This window comes from Malania oleifera, chromosome 13, assembly GCF_029873635.1.
Source record: "Malania oleifera isolate guangnan ecotype guangnan chromosome 13, ASM2987363v1, whole genome shotgun sequence".
NCBI lineage: Eukaryota > Viridiplantae > Streptophyta > Magnoliopsida > Santalales > Ximeniaceae > Malania > Malania oleifera.
The window spans coordinates 13,718,134-13,738,549 of record NC_080429.1 but is presented as its reverse complement, the minus strand read 5'-3'; the positions used below and the strand labels follow the sequence as shown (position 1 = coordinate 13,738,549).

At 34.7% G+C, this 20,416-nt stretch overlaps 1 protein-coding gene across 3 annotated transcripts; it reads left to right on the top strand.

Annotated features, from left to right (window-relative positions):
• The first annotated feature begins 3,731 nt into the window (after positions 1 to 3,731).
• LOC131145504 (probable transcriptional regulator SLK2) lies at positions 3,732 to 13,987 on the top strand. Of its 3 annotated transcripts, none has more exons than XM_058094631.1 (11): positions 3,805 to 3,859; positions 4,110 to 4,160; positions 4,588 to 5,856; positions 6,671 to 6,802; positions 7,143 to 7,191; positions 7,814 to 8,028; positions 8,124 to 8,192; positions 10,677 to 10,777; positions 12,343 to 12,436; positions 12,538 to 12,607; positions 12,769 to 13,987. In XM_058094631.1, exons 3-11 carry the CDS (start codon positions 4,915 to 4,917, stop codon positions 13,689 to 13,691), a joined length of 2,595 nt encoding a protein of 864 aa, XP_057950614.1. In that variant the 5' UTR covers positions 3,805 to 3,859; positions 4,110 to 4,160; positions 4,588 to 4,914; the 3' UTR covers positions 13,692 to 13,987. The 3 variants fall into 3 exon arrangements, with proteins under 3 accessions (XP_057950611.1, XP_057950614.1, XP_057950612.1); XM_058094629.1 differs by having other exon boundaries at positions 3,822 to 3,859; positions 4,110 to 4,234; XM_058094628.1 differs by lacking the exon at positions 4,110 to 4,160 and having other exon boundaries at positions 3,732 to 3,859.
• The last annotated feature ends 6,429 nt before the right edge of the window (positions 13,988 to 20,416 follow it).

Sequence of the window (20,416 nt, the reverse complement as noted above, 5' to 3'; positions counted from 1 at the left end):
GTGATCTGGTCACCAAAGGAATGCTGCAAGTATCTCATGTCAACATCTACGACCAGCTTGTAGACCTTTTGACTAAGGCACTATCACGTCAGAAATTTCAATCTCTGTGTTCCAAGATCGGCTTATCTGATGGCACGCCTATCGTGCGGAAGCGTATCAAGGAAATTGTGTAGTTTTCCAGCCAACCGCCGATGGTTGCTTCGACGGTTTTAGACAAAAACAAATTCAGAAGAAAACTGTCGATGGTTCTGTTGGTTGTTGGTTTGCCGAAAATCCTTACAGTTGAAGATTGGTTGATATTCGATAGTCTACAATAACTCAAGATTCTTCAATTATATTACTTGAATATTTGTTTGTATTCGATAGTTTAGGATTTTCTTGATTTGGTATTTAAATACTTTTGAATTTGTAATAACTATATTTTTATACAAGTCATATATATAGAACATCTTCATATCAATGAAAGTATTCTGCAAATTCTATAAATAGTACATTCTCACGTGCCTCTCCCTACCTAAAATAATTTTTTTTAGATATTAAAATAGCATTTTTCTAAAAAAATTTAATATAGTTAACTAATATGTATTATTCATTCCTAAAATTATGCTAAATATCTAATTAAGAATAATTCTATTCTCTCTAAAATATTTAAAATTTTAAAGTTAAAAAACTAAAATATAATTTTTATCATAGATAACTCTCCTACTGACGGCTACACATGATGAACTCATTTATCTCATTGTCCATGCTTCCACCTATTCGTTTGCAAGTGCACATTGTGTATGAACTTGGCTTTAAGCATTTGGCTTGATCCCTCAGTTATCTACTTTTTTAATCTAACCCAATAATTCATACTTCTTGTGGGCCCACTTTGAGAGCCCTTAAATCAAGTCAATAAAAAATATATAGAGATTAACTTTTTCTTTTTCATAAAAAACTTATATAATAAATACTATAAAGTAAAATTAGATATGTTTTAGATAATAAAAGGTTTAAGCACATATGATAATTAATCCATATGCTAATATAAAAGCAGAATAATATTACTAGCCCTTTCAATGTTTACAAATTATTATTTTTTATTAAAAAAACATAAAAATCTATTAAAGACATAAAAATCTCGATCAATCAAATAGCACGAAGATTAAATGTATTAAATTAAATTTTTTATAATTAACACATATATGCATCGATGACTGAATGATTTTATTGTAAATTGAATACTTTTTTCTAAAACATTTTACATTACATCATCTATTGTTACAAATATTAATTTTAAAATAAATATGATTTTATATGAAATCAAAGTCAAACCTTTAGTGCATAATATTTTATTATACACAATCTCACATTTATATGTAAATATAAAATTATTTTCACAATCCTTGAATTTGTAATGTTAAGATTTAAAAATAGAATAATTTTATTGGCACCCCCCATTTTTTACAATAATAATATTTTTTAAAGAAAAAAAGTATATATAAATATTATTGAAGACGAAAGAAATCATTATTAGTGACACCAAAATAAACATATTCTTATGACTGCTTGTTTTCTTTTTAACTTTTCATTAGTAAATATATCATAAATTACCACTTATATCTCAAAAAATTAGTACAACATAAGTGCCAAACCGGATTGGTTCAAGTGATAAGGACAACTTGTAACTTTAATGACCTCAAGGTGACAGGTTCGATTCCTTCTTAAGAGTTTACACCAATGAATTATTCATGAGTCGGCTTTCACCTCCCAGATTTGGTGCTTCACCATAATATCTAAAGTGACGCAATGATGACTGAAGTTTTCAGATTAAAAAAAAAATAGTGGAACATAAGTTTTATGTTTGCTTTTTGGAAAATAACTTTATTTTTAATAAAAAATATTAAAATTAGAGATATTTATTATAGTGACCCACTATTTATCCTTTTCATGTTATATATATAAATAAAATATTTTTTTAAAAAATATTAAATTAATATAAAATTTTCTACTTGCATTAGCTTAAGTCATACTCACACGAGGGTTTGTTTCGATCACCCTAGCTTTCACACGTGGCTGTCAGTCAATCCGCGCATCTCCTGGACTCAAAATAGTAAAAGTGGCTCTTAACGTTAACGAAACACCCAATAGACTACAGCCACGTCACTTTTGTTTCCTCCTCAATTACTATATTGCCCATTGGCCCTTCCTTTTGTAGCCAGCTGATGATTGCTTGGACCGGTGGGGCTCGGTCAGAACTTGGAAATAATTCAAGTATTAACTTTTCTCCCCTATATGCCTACCCTAGAATAATAATATTATTAATTATATAATAACAATTTAAGTAATTAATGTAAAATTAAATCTTTTGTCGTCGTTAATATTAAATTGAAAAGTCTTAAATTTTGTAATTGAACAATTTTTAGATGTTGTTTTGGGCATGTATCATGAATAAATAAATAAAAATATATTTTAAAATTTTTATTTAAACTATAATTAAAGGCGGTCTATATTATTAATTAAAATTTCACAAAATAACTTTAATTAAGTATTAAAATATTTTAAAAAATAAAATAAAGCAGTTAATAAATTGTTAAATTTATAATTTTATATATTTATTAAATTGGTTCATTGAAACACATAAATTATGTTTATATGCATTGAATTTTATGGTTCATGTTTCTATTTGTGTAAAATCAAATAAATTGAATACAATTTTACATAAATTAAAGGTTCAAATTTTACATAAATGCTTCCAACATTTTCATCACACTTTTTAATGAAAAATTTATTAACCCATAGAATGAGTAAAAAATTTACAACTCATACTAAAATTTTAATTTAGTTTTAAAGAAGAGAGAGGATCTATGAGTATATTTTTAAATTAAAAATATTAATATAAATACATTTGTTACACACTAGTAAATGATTTTACATTTAATTTAAAATTTACCAATATAAAGCTATTGAATTATTGATAATTCTTAAATTCAACAATAACAACAACAACAACAACAAACCTTAAGCCCGACTTTCTATAACTAGTTTAGAATAATATACTCCACCAATCCCAAAAATATAAATTAGAGTTAAGTTTTTTCACCAATTTCCAAATTTTCAAAAAAAAAAAATTCTATTTTAAACATATTCTAAAAATTAAAATTTAAAATTAGCTTGATAATATATTTTAATGCTTAATTATTAAAAATGAGAAAAAATAAATATAAATAATTTAAATTCAGAAATCATTATCATTTAATATTATTAATTATATTAAAATAAATTTTTATTCTTAATAGTATTTAATATAAAAAATAATATGTTAAAAGATAAAAAATTTTCTAAATTGCTTACCTTTTTTCTCTCCAACAAAATTTTAAATTCAAATTTCAAACCTGCATCAAAGTTTTATCTTTATAAATTATAACCTGAAAACAGGAAAAAATCTAAACAAAATACGAATCGATTCCATCAAAAGAAAAATAGGAATGAAAAAAAAAAAGTAGTGGGACCAAGCGCCCAACGATGTTTTCCGATTGCAGGGATCATTCATCCATACTGTTACAGGTGATTGTCACCAGAGAATGACCTACCGAGGCAGCATACTGAGGCGAATATCTTCTAATCAAAATGTGCCACATCACCCAGCGTTCCCCCACGTCCTCGCGTCGCCACCGCCAGATGCAGCACCGACTACGTTCCCCAATCAGCTTCATGCCACGCGTCCCCTAGGCCACGGGCTATATCCAGTCGCGTAGGGTTCGCTACCTGTGCAGCCGGTCACTCCCCCCCTGCAATTCCCGCGATGTACATATACAACGCCCCAACTCACCCCGGGATTTCAGTTCCGAACAACTCTTCTCCTGCTCGCGATTTCAAGGTTAGCAGCTTTCTTCACTCATTTGAGTAATATTTTATTTTATTTTATTTTATTTTTTAACATTTTTCTTTTCTTAGAGTTTATTTAATTTTCTCTGTAATTGAATCTGTTCTGATCAATCTACAGAAGTGTGACAGCCAGATTTTTCTTGATATTTTTGGCAATTTTTTTTCTTTTTGTTCCATTTCCTTGATCTTCTCGAGTTTTCTTGTTTTGCACTGTTTAATTGACGCAAAATTGTTGCTTGCAGTGAGATTTTGACAATCTGCGATCCATTTTGCAGTTGAGTCTGGCGTGTCTGGTGATTCTTAATGTCTGCTGGGGTTTAGATTTATTTTGTCAATGGATGACTTGATTTGGATTTTGAGAGTAATTGTATGATTTGATCGTTGTTGTTCCTTTCTTCTGGTAGAAATTCTTGTTTTTTTTTTTCATAGCTAAATTAGTGGAAAGTTAGGGTTTTGTAGGGTTATTTAGGTTTTCAAATGGTAGCGGAGTTGGTTTTTCCATCTTCTTTGCTGTTTTGATGAATTATGTGTTGGGTGGGGCTTATTTTATTTTTCCTTTTTCTTTCTTAACCGGTTTTTTTCCCCCCTGGCGTTGGGCGGAGGGGATCGGGGAGTCTTTTTCTTCTTCTTCTTCTTCTTCTTCTTCTTCTTCTTCTTCTTTTGGAGGAATAACTTGTTCTTTAGCTAACACTGCCGCAATGTTTGTTAACTATGATGTAGATCCCTACAAAATCTGCCTGAAAGCTCTGGGTCTCTGGCAGATAATTTGCACTGATATGTTGACATTTAAGTCTCTGAATTTATACTGTTGTTTAATTAATCAGTGAGATTGGGGTACGGAGGATTAGAGTTCTCTTTAATTTGGTCGACAGGGTGTGTATACTCAAATTATTGTTATTTTAACTATTTCTTGAGGAGAACTGCCTATGAGGGTCATGCAAGAGTTACGTTGAGCAGCTTGAGAGTAGTGAACTAGCATTTAAGAACTGCCCCAGTCTGGCCCTGGAGAGCTACTTGGATTCCGGCCACCAAGGGACGGTGCCGCCCATGGCACCTTCTCGGGCGGTCGGGGGTTTAGGAAATTCTTCATCGAGTTCTGGTATCTTCTTTCAAGGTGATGGGCAGTCACAAGTTGTAGTTAATTCTCACTTAAGTTCATCATTTGGGAACTCTGCAAGTTCGATTCCAGGAACTGGGCGTTCAAGTCTGGGTCCAGTTTCAGGAGATATGAATAACACAGTCTTGAACAGTGTTGCAAATTCTGGACCAAGTGTTGGGGCAAGTTCATTGGTTACCGATGCAAATTCAGCACTTTCTGCAGGACCCCATTTGCAGAGAAGTGCCAGCATCAATACAGATTCTTACATGCGTCCACCAGCATCACCCATGTCATTCTCATCCAATAACATAAGTATTTCAGGCTCTTCAGTCATGGATGGTTCTTCCATAGGGCAACAGAACTCGCACCAAGACCAGAGCTCACAGCCAGTGCATCAGAGTCAACAGCAGCAGCAAGGGGCTTCTAGTGCTACATCCTTGCCCACATCACAAGCTGGACAAGTTTCCCTTCCCAATGGTTCCCGTGTACCAGGTTCTTTCATTCAGGAGCCTAATAATTTATCACAAATGCAAAAGAAACCTCGACTTGATATCAAGCAGGAGGATATTCTGCAGCAGCAGGTTATTCAACAGTTGCTGCAGAGACAAGATTCCATGCAGTTGCAAAACCATAATCCACAATTACAAGCCTTATTTCAACACCAGAGAATTCGGCAACAGCAGCAACATATTTTGCAGTCAATGCCACAGCTTCAGCGAGCCCATTTGCAGCAGCAGCAGCAGCAGCAGCAGCAGCAGCAATTGCAGTTGAGACACCAACTGCAGCAACAGGGAATGCAGCCTGTATCTGCTGTGAAGCGCCCCTTCGATGCTGGTGTATGTGCTCGTCGGCTAATGCAATATTTATATCATCAACGGCAAAGGCCACCTGTGAGTTTTATGTTTCTAATAACTGCATCTCATTGAACATTCTTTAGCTTGTGTGTGTGTCACGTGTTTCCCTTCCATTTTCTTTTAATCTTTGGACCTTCCACTAATTTTTTTGGTTTTTTTCCCCTTTTTTTTGTTTTTTTTGGAGTATGCACTTTCACACATTTTCAATGAACCTGTGCAATGGTGGGATCACTCTCTTAGTATTCTACAATGTGCAGTTTTGACACATCATTATTCCAGCTTATTAGATCATGTATATAGAAATTATTGTTTCTAATTATTCTGGCTTTTTGATCATACAGTTGTAGTCTTAAAATTTACTGAGAAATATGTTAGCCACTTTATTGAAAGTGCCACATGATATTGTCCTTACCATTATTGGACTACATTGTGCAGAGAAGCTAGTCTAGGTATTTAACAAAGGTCGAATGAGTGCATATATTTTGTGGAGTAATACTAGGATTGATGACTTTTAAGGAGGATGTTGAATAAGATAAAATGGCATTAACTTCCACTAATATCCTTCCTTTCTTTCAATACTAAATACCCATATTAGTTCTATTTAAGCAATAAATTTTGAGCAAAGTTGTTGCAAACATAATTTTTATTTTTCATTTTTTTATTTTTGGAAGCTTATGAGAGATGTGAATTATTCTAATATGTTTACCATGACTAATATTTCTTTTGTTTTGTGTATGAGTTTAATAGTCAATTCTTATTTTAGTTATATTCTTAATTTTGGCTCCATTTGATTTGGTTTCATACTTGAATCTTTGTTTAACTTTGTTTTGGCCTTATTTGTTTCTAACAGGACAATGCAATTGCCTATTGGAGGAAATTTGTGGCAGAGTATTATTCTCCTCGTGCCAAAAAGAGGTGGTGTTTGTCATTGTATGATAATGTTGGACATCATGCATTAGGTGTTTTCCCACAAGCAGCTATGGTCAGTTTTGCCTGTTGATTTGTACTTTCCGTTAATAAGATGCTATATGCACTAAAAAGTTGAAAAAAGATGACCTTTATGTGATATAGTCTTGATATCATTGTGATTTAAACTATACATTGATAATCCTTTGTCCAGTTGATTGCATGAATTGATTCTGTTGTGATACACACACACACTCTTTGGTATTTGTGTGTACATGTAGATATCTTTGTAATATTTTTTTTTTAAAAACAGTATTCTTTTTCTTTTCTTTTTTTTTTCCCTGTCCCTCTCCTTCTGGGACTTCAGGCCCACCATTTCTGACTTTTTCTTTGTTTCCCTTTTTTGTTTTGGTCAGGATGCATGGCAGTGTGATATTTGTAACTCTAAATCTGGAAGGGGATTTGGTAAGTGAATTAGCAGCTATTTATCATTGAATGTACATTTCTAAAATTGAAAAGTCTGATGAGAGGCTCAAGTGCATAATAAGTCATATGGGTCAAAAGGGGATTATCTCAGTTCAGATGTCGTGTTATCACTTTTTGCTCTGAATTCTACCATTTTAAATCGGCACATCTTAATTGTGTGACATGCTTAATAAAATGGATTACTCATTACTCCATTTACAAAAGAAAACCCTAATGATTTGGTTGCTGGATTTGTTTATTAATTGCTTGGATACCTACCTAATTTTTGTTTTATAATTTGCATAATAATATCAGGTTGCTGAAAACTATTGTGCTTATAGAATATCCATTGGGGGATAGCTATTGCAAATTCTTTTGTTATAAGTTATCTCACAAAGTGATGTCTGGGTTCTGACTAGATCCATTTTAGACTATAGTAACACACCACCCCTCCCCCCTCCCCCCTCCCCCCCAAACCCACAAACACAAACCTCAAAAAAAATGGGAAAACCTCTATGGTAGTTTAATTTCTTGCAATTTATCATCTCTTGTTTGTCCATTGATCAACTTCATTTCTTTGATAAGAAACTTTTGTCTCTTTATATCTGCTTGCTGAAAACAGAGGCAACATTTGAAGTGCTCCCGAGACTCAATGAAATCAAATTCAGCAGTGGTGTCACTGATGAGCTTTTATTTCTAGACTTGCCACGTGAATTTAGATTTTCTTCTGGAATAATGATATTGGAGTATGGAAAAGCTGTTCAAGAGAGTGTGTATGAACAACTTCGTGTCATTCGTGAGGGTCAGCTTCGTATCACATTCACTCCTGATTTGAAGGTTAATAAGATGCTATTTGCTATTCAGTTTGTTTCCATTTTTATTTCTTCTACTTAATAACCTGCTTGCATTTTTTCTTTCTATACATGCCTCAGATACTTTATTGGGAATTTTGTGCACGACGCCATGAAGAACTTCTTCCTCGTAGATTGGTTGCCCCACAGGTAATAGTTTGCATTCTCTTCTTTTTTGATATGGTTTTTTGGCACATTTATTCCAATAACAGCAACAACCCCCCCTTCCCTTGGGCGCAGGGTCTGTGGGTGCATTTCCCAAAGGCATTGGCCTTAAGCACTGGGCAGTGTCCGCATGGGCACATATATTCAAATAGAATTATACATCTTTTGGAACAACTTTTAGTTGGCCATCTGTTACTGAATATGGTTGTTGACATCTGGAAGTGATCTCAAGTTGGCTTACTGGCTCCCTTAGTTTTTTAAGTAAAATGTAGCAGATGTTGTGATTAGTACTGTTTAACGTCCATCCGCATGCATTGATTTTATCATGATGCCCATTTGGACTAATTTGTTATGTAAGTTGAACAGAATACTGAGTATTGCTGTAACTTGTGCTTCAGTTTAGGTTTTTTCTTCCTGTCTTTCAATTAGTTTATTATCCTGTTAGCTTTCATATATCTTGTTTAGTGAAGTAAAAAAATTGTTTGGGAATAATTAGAAGTTGATAGATGCTGAAGTTGCTTGCCTTCAATGGCTGCAACATCTAACTTAATAATGAAAGAAATTGCTTAAATCTTCATCTCTGCTAAAGTTATAAAGAATAAATTTTTTCAGAACTTTGTTTACTTGACTCATCTTTTGGTTCTCTCTTTGTCATTTAAACTGATGTGTAAACTTGTAAATTCTTTGTAGTAGCTACAGCTATGCTGGGCATTCGTTATTCATTCTTGATTAAATAATAAGACACAAATGGAGACTCTTTCTGACTATTTGACCCAATGTTTGCCCACTCAGTAGTTACTAGGTATCATTCTTTATAACATGCAAGAAAATCGTTGTGAAGAATATGAATTCAATGGTTTTCACACAATCAAACTTTTGTCAACTCATGCAAAGAGACCATTTATATGATGGATCTCATTTGGTAGGGCTCAACATTTTTTTAGCAAGCATGACATGCCGACATGATTTGGAATGAGACCAATAGACTCCCATTAATTTATTTCTACTGATCCCTAACCTAGTTTGAGATGCTACCTTGCTAACATGGGGGTGTACTGGTGTATTGCACGCAACAAATTTCTTGGTTGCATGCATTTGTGTAGAGCAAGCAAACTCAGTCAATGGGTTTTGATAAAGTATCCTAGCTTAAAGCCCTTTCCTTATTTGAAAATTTTTTTTTCTTCTAAACCTGAATTCGTCCGAGCCTTGTAAGTAGTATTTGTGGTTGACTTTATTGAAAAAAATTAACAAGAAATTAAAATAACAAATTGCATACCTTAGTACGAAAATATCTTCTGTTTGCTACACAAGTTGTGTTGTGGCATTCTACCCTGTTTAAAGCCACGTCTTTTCATTCATTCTAAACTGTTGTTGCTGCTCCCTTTTTATGGTTTAGGAGTTGTTTTAAGTTAATTTTGGCTTCGTAGTTGCATTATTTGGGTCTCAATTTCTTTTAGGATTGGGATTACACGTCTATAAGTATACGGATAGCATCTAACAACCTTTTAAACTCTTAATTTCTTCGTCCTATTTTTATTATATAACATGCCCCTTTACAAACTCTAACTACCCATGTGTCTTCCTATTCTCTGTCATCAAAAGACTAAGTTTTCGTTGGGTCCTACAATATTGAGTGTTGTGCATTGACTGAACCTCTTATCTATCATTATTTTCTTGGTGTCCCTGTTATATTCGTACTCACATTAAGATCAGAGAGTAGCTGTAGAGAACCCAATTCAGATTGTGGATGCTCTTCTTCAGATAAAGAAAGTGTGAGATACGAAAGTGTGATGTATGGAGCGGGTTCCCTGTTTGTTTTAGAGGCTTTTTTTTTTTTTTTTGCCTTTATCAAGATCTTATTCAGAATTTCTCTAACCAGCTTGCACAAGATTACATGTTCTTCTATATTTTTTATATATCATCTGCATATAATTTTTAGTTATTTTTTCATTTTTAATTTTTTTAAAAATGTTTGTTGTCTTTTAAAATATTCTCAACTCAACACAGTTCAATTGGTTGAGCCCTTTAGTTGAATAAATGTGGCACTGAGCAATGGGAAATACTGGCATTTTTTTCACTATCCAGTTATTGCTGACCACTGAATGGTGGTTGTCTTGTAATATAAAGAATTTAGTTCCATTAGTATTTGGTCCTGCTTCTCAAATGTATGATTTGTCACGGTGAATGACTGTTATTTGGCCAATCATAACCATGTGTTTGCAAGCCTGGAGTTTGGAAATTTGGATTTGGATTTGTGGATTTGAACAAAGTGCAGTACAAATTGTATTGAGTTTCATTTAAATCCACACAAATCTAAATTCAATGGCTGAAATATGTGCTCCCAAACACGACCCAAGTTCTGTCCATCTTGATTTTCACATTTGAAGGCATGCATTTCTTAGTGTTTGTTATATTGGACAAAGATGCTTCGTACCAAGTGTGTGAAACTGGAAATCACTTCTTTTGCAGGTGCATCAGTTGGTCCAGGTTGCACAGAAATGCCAAAGCACAATTGCAGACAGTGGATCTGATGGGGTTTCTCAGCAAGATTTACAGACGAACAGCAACTTGTGAGTTTATCAATGAATTACCCATGTTTCTTTTGTTTGGTGGATGTTTCCTCCCCAGGATTTGTACCGCCCGTTGCTTTCCTCTTTTGATTTTAGCCTTTGGATTCCTATTATGGGCAAATTACTGTGATTGATAAATCATATAAACTAGAAGCAATGGTTTCTATTCCTCAGGCCTTAGTTGGGAAAATATTACTGAATTCAACAAAGCCTTCTTCCGTTATATATCTATGTATGTGTAGTATATATTTGAAATCTCATGCTGTGGACAAGAAGGATGAGAAGTCTAATTAATATTGTGTTAATTGTCCAATTTGTGATGGATTTCCATTGTTTCTAGATGTGGTGTTGTGTTGCCTATGGAGGTTTCAAAATAGAATTATAGCCTGTTATACTTGAATTGAAACTTTGGACACGCTTCTTCGAAATTTCTACTTGTTAAGGATGCGTGTGCATTGCCAATGCTGTAGCTTTTGCCTCTTTCATTTCTATAACTATGACCAAGGTTGCCACCACTGCTGTAAGCTGTTTGAAAATACATTTTTTTTTTTTCATGAGAGCATGAATAATACCACTGCTAACAGCATGTCACTATTGCTGCTACGACCACCTCCTCGATGTTCACAACTACCATTGCCATCCTGCACAATCATCAATTCTTCTTCTGCCACTTGCACGATAAAAATGTTGGCTTGTTGACCTTAATGTGATCATTATTTGCTGAAAACTATTTGCTGCTTTTATTAACACCAGTACAACCTCTACCAATCTACCACTATTAGCACAATATCAATATCAAACCCCATGCCCCACCCCCCCTCCCCCCCCCCCCACAAAAAAAAAAAACGCTAATTGAATGCGTTGAGCACCATGCCACCACAACCATGTCACTGTGCCATGAATGTCAACAACTAAAACCACCTCTATCATTCAGCAGTAGTATGCTGCCCCTACATTTTATTCGTAAAATCGTTAAGAATACATTTAGAAATACAATGTACTTTTTAAGTAAGCTCTTGTTGACTGTATAATTCGTTTTTTTTTTTCAGGAGAATAGATTTGTAATGCGGCTCATTTGCATGCCAGTTACAATCATTATTGTTCATGTTTCAAGCAGTTGAGTAATTAGGCAGGAGGTGGAAAATGATGCTCATTAGAAAATCCCTCTTCTAAGACAAATCATTGTTTTGTTTTTATTTTTGGACTACAAAAATAAATCATATTTATATGATTATATTTCCTAACTTTTCTGACAGCTTTGTCAACCAGTCATATCAGAAAAATTTGAAAAGGTTGAGGCCTAGTACATGCGATGTGAGTAGTACAAAGACCAAAGGGGTGGTCATATCTAACAAATATAGATAGTAAAGCTCAACAACAAAAACCCAATGTTTCCATTACCAGGGGTGGTCATATCTAACAAATATAGATAGTAAAGCACAACAACAAAAACTCAATGCTACCATTACCACTTTTGGTTTGCTTGTGTGAGAGTGGATGGATACTAGCCCAAGGTGGTCGTCAATTGTGCTTTGACATTAAATTGGTTGTTTACTTTTTCTTAGGGTCCTGACAGCTGGGCGCCAGCTTGCAAAGAGTTTAGAGCTGCAGTCATTGAATGACTTGGGATTTTCTAAGAGATATGTGAGGTGCTTACAGGTATTATTTATAGTATAAAAATTGCAGTGCATATATGTGAAGGACCTGTTATCTCAGTTTTCTCCAGCAATTCTGATGTTGTCCATTCCAACTTGCTACAGATATCAGAGGTTGTCAATAGCATGAAAGACTTGATAGATTTCTGTAAGGAGCACAAAGTTGGACCAATCGGTAGGCCTATAATGCACCTTCTACTTTTTTTTTTTTTTTTGGTAATTCAGTTTACACATTGTGGTTGGTGGTTTTGAAATACATGTCGACTTCCATGGCTTGCAAATTTAAGTTCCTCCAGTTTATAAATAATCATCTCTTTAATAACTACCCACTTGCAGATGGTTTGAAAACCTATCCTCGGCACGCCAGTGCAGTCAAGCTCCAGATGCAAAAAATGCAGGAAATGGAGCAGCTAGCAAGTGTACAGGGTCTGCCAACAGATCGGAACGCCCTGAACAAACTAATAGCATTGCATCCTGGACTGAACGGCCACATGGTCAATAACCACCATATGGTTGGTCGAGGAGCTATAAATGGTTCACCGCAGGCTGCTTTGGCCATGACTAACTACCAGAATCTGCTGATGAGACAGAATTCAATGAACTCGAACCCCAATTCGATTCAAACAGAAGCGTCATCTTCCTTAAACAATTCTAACCAGAGTCCATCTTCAACATATCAAGGGCAGTCTGCTCTAATGCAAGGATCCCTTTCAAGTATGCCAGTTAGTGGCTTCTCAAGTCCTCATCTGCAACCACAACAGCAGCAGACTCAACAGCGTTCATTCAACCCTAATAGCCTGCACCAACAGAGCCACCCACAGACCTCTCAAGCCAGCCAGACTTTGCAGCAGCAAATGATCCAGCAACTTCTGCAGGAGATGACTAATAACAGCGGGTCAGGGGTGCAGCAGCAGTCCCTTTCTGGGCAGACGTCGAATGGGGGTTTTGTGAGGAATGGAGTTGGGTTTGGAAACAACAATAATTCAACAGCAGCTGCAACCAGCCCTAATGTGCAAGCAAGTGTTGGCGGTCCTACACCCAGCAGGAGCAACAGTTTCAAAGCTGCTTCAAACAGCGACTCCTCTGCTGCTGCTGGCGCTGGCAACAACAGCAACGGATTCACCCATAGAGCTCAAGAGTTGCCTCAAAATCTTCATTTGTCAGATGAATTGGTCCAGGATATAACTCCTGAGTTCACTGAGAATGGGTTTTTTAACAGTGACCTCGAGGATAGTATGGGTTATGGCTGGAAAGCGTGATTAACAGAATATAACCCTGTTGCTTGTTTTCAACAGTCGTTCTTTGTACAGGGATATTTGAAACAGCTTCCTTCTTCTTCTTTTCTTTTTGGGGTTTTATTTTTACCATTTTTAATTATTGAGCATGTCGGGACGGTGTCTAGTACTTCATATCCTTAGGTATCTTAGCAAGTTTCGTTATGTGGGCTTTCGGTTTCCAAGTCTTGGCAAGTGTAATCTATTGGACAAAAACTCACACCCACCTTTGAGTTAACCCCGATTGATAATGTTGACGTGCTTCATTTCTTTGGGTTTTACAGAGCTTAGTTTGGAGGTTTTGAAGTCCATAATAGTGTCCAAGATTATTATTTTTTAGTTTTTGGTTTTTTGGTGGCAGGGGATTGCATCAAAGACATCTGCATTTTGAATTCCTTGGGTTTTACACTTTATGTTTTGTTTTCATGAACATACTTTGTGAAAGTAGGTATATATAAATATGTAGTAGAGTAATATGCAGGTCCTAGGTATGCAAGATATATATTTTCTGAAATACAAATTGTACTTGTTAATGTTATGAAATAAATTTTCAATTATATATTTAGATTTGGATTTGGGTGAATTTAAATGAATTTTAATATTATCACCTCTTATTTTTTTTTTTTAATGTAAATGTATTGATCAAGATGTATTTTTACATAGTTCACAGGGTATACCCAGGTAAGGGGAGGCATACAAGTCCCTTCTAGATTGCAAAGCAATAAGTCATAAATCAAATTTACAAAAGAACTTGGGCATTCGAGGGGCTAGTTGGCCAATTACAACATTCCAAAACTCAAAAATGGAGATTCACTATGAGATTGCAGTTGTCCAATTGTTTATATATCAAATTTGTCATAAACCACCGTGTATATATATATATATGTTTCCGAGTAGTCACAATCAGCTCCTTGAGAATATGGATTTACCTTCAAATCTTCTTCTGTTTCTGGTATTCTATAGGAAATAAACAGTAGAGGTCAGGCCAACTCTCGTGCCTACCGAATGTATCCTAGTGCCTCTGACCTCTTTTCGTAGCCATTTCATTGCAGCTCTCAGTGTTGACATAGCCCTATTAAAACCCAACCATTCTCTAATAGTGTTCTAGACAAGGAAGGAGAATCTACATTTGAAGAAGATATGATCTATAGATTCAGACTCCTGACAGCAAAAGGTACAATTCAAATCCCCATCAAAATCAATGAGTCTGTCACATGTAAGCAATTTCCCTTTAATTCTCAGTCAAAGAGTGAAAGCATGCTTAGGGGTACTTTCACTTTTCCACACCTCCTTAGACCATGATACAGTAGTTCCTTTAAGCTTAGGGGTATCACCTCTTTAGCATAGGGTTAATGAAAAAATGGGAAGAAAGAAAAATTCCAAGGAATTTAGTGTTATTCATTGAAGCAATTTTCATTTCCATCTCAGGAACCTATGTCCTATCCATGAGGACGATTCTTTATTTTTTGAAAATATTAAACACAATTTCCACTTTGTGGAGTAGTAATCAGGCTCCAAATCCAGCAGAGAATAATCGGAACTATCAAACAATATTAGTGTTGAAAAGCTAAACAGCTAAAGATCACAAGAAATATTTTTATAAATATGTTATACATTTTAAAAATACCCATTTCAACTTCATACGAATCAAATTACAAACTTTAAGTCATATTATTAGGTGTTGGGATATCAAAATTTTGGTATTTCAAAAATATTTTGAATATTTTACATATGTTTTCACTTGTGAAAATCCATTTACATATTATTTATAACCTTAAATTAACTATGGGTCGTAAAGGAAGGTTCCATAATAATGAAAATAATAATAAAATTGCTCATAAAAACATTTGAATAATAAGCAGCCAAGGATGAATAAATAATAAATTCTAGCCAATATATACTTTGCTTAAAAATTTAAACAGTAAATGAATTTTCATAGATAAAAAAATTATGTAAAATGTTTTTGATATCACATATCTAATAATGTGATTTATAATTGAAAAATTAGGACATGTGACACAATCTTTTATAAAATGAGGTGCACATCATCAATTCCATTTAAAATTTTTCCAAAGTCATAATTATAATATCAAGAATGGAATAATTAGTATAACCAATAGGTCAAGGTATTTTGTAAAGATCCGAAATTATGGCTTACTTTTCAATTAGTAGATATAATTTTAATGTGATGCATGAAATATTCAAGTTAAAAGTGTGTGACCATGAGTTTTTTTTTTCTTCAGAGTTTTATATTTTTGCAAGACTAATATAAGGTTGATACAATTTCACACCACGATTCCAATTCAAAATTTTAATTTTACTAATCAAACTAATTCAACTATGTGTGTGTGTGTGTGTACTATACACCGATGAATTGTTTTTAAATTAAATTAGACAAATCTTATATAGATGTAAGTCATTGCACTAATAAATGTTTTTCTATTTACTAAATTATATAAATCAGTTTTGATGAGCTCTCAATTTTTTATATTTTTAATTTAAAATCACAAAATTAGTAACTACATTCCAAATATGTATTTTTTATAATTATCATTTAATGTATTCTACAACATATTAAAAAAAAAATTTCTTGTTAATTAAGGTCAAGCAATTAGTTTTATAAATTAATCAAAACTCTTAAATTTGAAATTAACTATGTATATAATGAGGTTGTTTTGAAAAAAAAAAAAATATTGTCAACTAATAATTATGTTAATTAGGAAAAAACACACATACACCCCCTAAACTATATCATTTATTTCAAATGCTCCCTTAAACTTTTTTAAAGTGAAACTTACACCCCGTAAACTATCAAAGGGTAATGGAAGATAATGTTTATTAACTAAATAATAAAAATATATTAATACCCTTTTATTTGAGTTTCACTCTTCGTAGCCACTTTTTAACAGTAAGTGTAACACCCCGAACCCGCCACGTGGGGTCTGGAGTGTTATGAGAACAATACGTGTCTCTGATACCATTCTCGCAGCGGAGCAAATTAAATAACTTCAAACAAAATATACTAGAGTTCTATATTTACATATGCAAATCTATATAATTACAATCTTATTCTTCATATTACAAAACCAGAATTTAAAATATATTAAATGTAAAACTAAATACATATCCGTTCTAATATATTCAACTCACAAAACTACCCTGCCCTAGAGCTATCTAGGCTCGATCACCTGGATAACCTGCTCCTCAGGATTCCTGCTCAAATCCGAACAAAACGAGACCCCTGATTTTGGGATGTTTCCTAAACTTCTCAAATCGAAAATCCGCTCCACTTATATTATAGAGAATCTTCTCAGGAGTCTCGTGGTAACTTCTAATTGTCGAACCGAGCTAAATCCGGCTTGAATCGAAGAGAAAAGGCAGAGGATCCGTGGGTAGAGAGAGAAAGTGAAGAAAAATAAAATTCCTCCTTTGAAATATGATTTTTCCTTATTTATAAGAAACTTGCCAGGTGGCTTCGTCGATGAGACATTTGGACTCGCCGACGAGCCCAAGAACACCACTTGTAGACGAGACCGTGATCTCGTCGACGAAATTTAGAATGTGAGAACCTCTCTCGGTAAACCCTCGTCAACGAGACATGCATACTTGACGACGAGGCTTAGAAGACTGCTCGTTGACGAGAAAATTTCAACTCGTTGACGAGCGCCCACTTATTAACCCTTAAAAATTTCTTTTCCCTTTTCTTCTATTTTTCCCTTTTCCCTTTTATTATCTTTCTTGTTATTTTAATTAGTTAAAATTTTCTGAGTCGTTACATTCTCCCCTCCTTAAAAGAATTTCATCCTTGAAATTCGTTAATCACCCATTTACACACCAAAAAGTTAACTACACACATTTATAAATTTCAGCCAACCTAAACATATATAGCACCGAATCATGCAAAGTTAAATAAAATTAATACACATGCTAACATAAACATATTACTTGGGCCTTTAGTGTTGCCCTCCTCAGGTGTACCCAACATGTAGACACGTGCCGGGGCACCATTGCCACGAGGCATCGGGTTGTTCCTCTGGTTCTGATTCGGAATTGGTGCATTATTCGGCGGTTCTTGACAATCCTAGGCTATGTGACCATGTTTGCTGCATCTATAACATATGACACCCCTACTCTAGCATTCTCCTCAATGCCGCTGGCTACATCTAGGGCAGTGGGGACGTGACAAATTGTCCTATCATCCTTGATCATTTCTTTTTGATCCCTGACCTGCAACATCTCTGTCTCCCATTCACGACCCTTGTCTGACATTTTCTTGGGAATGAGGAGATGCAGCCCTTTTCCTTCGTTATGATGCCTCTATACCTATCTACAGACTTAACTCTGCAACAGTAGCTTTCTCCACCAATTCCGTGAAATCCTGAATCTACAAACACACCATATGCTTGTGAATCTTCTGATTTAGGCCCCTTTCAAACCATCTAGCCTTTTGGTATTCATCTGGGACCATAGAAGGTGCAAAACGAGATAGTTCCAGAAATTTAGCAGCATACTGCTGAATAGCTACGCCCTTGAGTCAAGCTGAAAAATTCCTCCACCTTCGCATTCCTAGTGGTGGCGGGAAAGTATCGACCGTAGAAGACCATCTTAAAACGACCCTAGATCATCACTATAGGTATTGCTCCCTGTTCCTCCAATAGTTTCATTGCATGCCACCATCGTTAAACTTTTCCAACCAGTTTAAAGGTGGCAAAAAGAACCTTCTGCTCCTCGGTGCAGTTCAACACTACCGGTATCTTCTCCATTTCTTGCATCCACATCTCAGCCTTAATCGGATTAGTACCACCCTCAAAATACGAAGGTTTTAGATGGGTGAATTGGTCAATCGTGCAACCCTGGTGTACTGGTGGGTAGCTTGATCTCCCGAAGTCCCATCTCATTTCTTCCCTAACCTGACGAGCTATTCCTCGTAACAGTCGAGAGGTGTCAATCTCGTCCCTCCCATTTCACTTCCTCCTCCTTCATCTACGCCTTTGCCTCTAGGATCCATCCTTGAATATAAATATACAATAGAGGTAATTTAGAATCTCCACATCTTAATATATTTGATATACTCACAAAACATGGAACCAATTTAATATTCAAATCCTCTATTAAATATCCATCATCCATTTATCCACAATCATCTTAACTTTCAAATTTAAATTCCAAATTTCAATTTCTCCACTCAGAAATATCACCTTCAATGGATTTACCATGGTTTTCTAAAACCGTTGACTGATTTAGAAAATCACAGAAGTCCATCAAGGGATTTCTGCCTCCAAGCTAAGAAACAAACTCAAACTTATGTCAACACCCTAATCTACCCATTCCTACCCTCATTCAACTCAAACCTATACTCTGGTATTAATCCTCCTAAAGTCCGCAAGAACGTTATGCTTTGATACCAACTGTAACGCCCTGGACTTGCCATGTGGGGCTCGGAGTGTTATGAGATGAACACGTGTCTCGATACCACTCTCGCAGCGGAACAAATTAAATAACCTCAAATAAAATATACCAGAATTCTATATTTACATATGCAGATCCATATAATTACAATCTTATTCTTCATATTACAAAACTAGAATTTAAAATATATTAAACGTAAAACTAAATACATATCCGTTCTGATATATTCAACTCACAAAAACTACCCCGCTCTGGAGCTATCTAAGCTCGATCACCTGGATAACCTACTCCTCGGGATTCTTGCTCAAATCCGAACAAAATGAGACCCCTGGTCTTGGGATGTTTCCCAAACTTCTCAAATTGAAAATCCGCTCCTCCTATATTGTAAAGAATCTTCCCAGGAGTCTCGTAGTAACTTCTGATTGTCGAATCAAGCTAAATCCATCTCAGAATCGAAGAGAGAAGGCAGAGGATCCGTGGGTAGAGAGTGAAAGTGAAGAAAAATAAAATTCCTCCACTGAAATATGATTTTTCCCTATTTATAAGCAACTTGCCACGTGGCCACGTCGATGAAACATTGGGACTCGTCGACAAGCCCAAGAACACCACTCGTAGACGAGATCGTGATCTCATCGACGAAATTCAGAATGTGAGAACCTCTCTCGGTAAACCCTCATCGACAAGACATGCATACTCGACGACAAGGCTTAGAAGACTGATCGTCGATGAGAAAATTCCAGCTCATTGACGAGCGCCCGCTCATTAATCCTTAAATTTTTTTTTCTCTTTTCTTCTATTTTCCCCTTTTTCCTTTTATTATATTTCGTTTTATTTTAATTAGTTCAAATTTTCCGGGTCGTTATAGTAAGAATCAAAGAATTACTCGACAACCAGACCTTAGATCTTCTCTAACTATATGAATAACACTACATGCCAAACTTCATCTTATTTTCATGCAATTGTCCAAAAGATTATTATTATTTTTTTCCTCCGCATTCTTACCAATATATTTCTCTTCTTCTGAAAAAAAGAAAAAAGAAAAAATAAAAAAGCAACCATATGGTTCAAAATTGAATCTACCCATACATTATGTTTCGGAGCATGGATTTTGAACCTTGGATTTGGATTGGGCGAATTTAGACAAATTTCGATATAATTTTATATTACATTTTGTCTAAGTTCAATAAAAATCCAAATCCAAATTTAAATTTAAGACATTTCCAAACATAGAGGTAAGGTTTTGAAAGTAAAATCAATAATTTTAAAATTCATAGCCAAATGTTATTTAATACAATAACAAA

What these genes read in the sequence shown, in the direction of transcription:
- LOC131145504 (XM_058094628.1), top strand. Translation starts at nt 4,915, where the DNA reads ATGGCACCTTCTCGGGCGGTCGGGGGTTTAGGAAATTCTTCATCGAGT. An exon ending in ATCAACGGCAAAGGCCACCT is followed by an intron (nt 5,857 to 6,670) that starts GTGAGTTTTATG and finishes TGTTTCTAACAG; the next exon opens with GACAATGCAATTGCCTATTG. An exon ending in TAAATCTGGAAGGGGATTTG is followed by an intron (nt 7,192 to 7,813) that starts GTAAGTGAATTA and finishes TGCTGAAAACAG; the next exon opens with AGGCAACATTTGAAGTGCTC.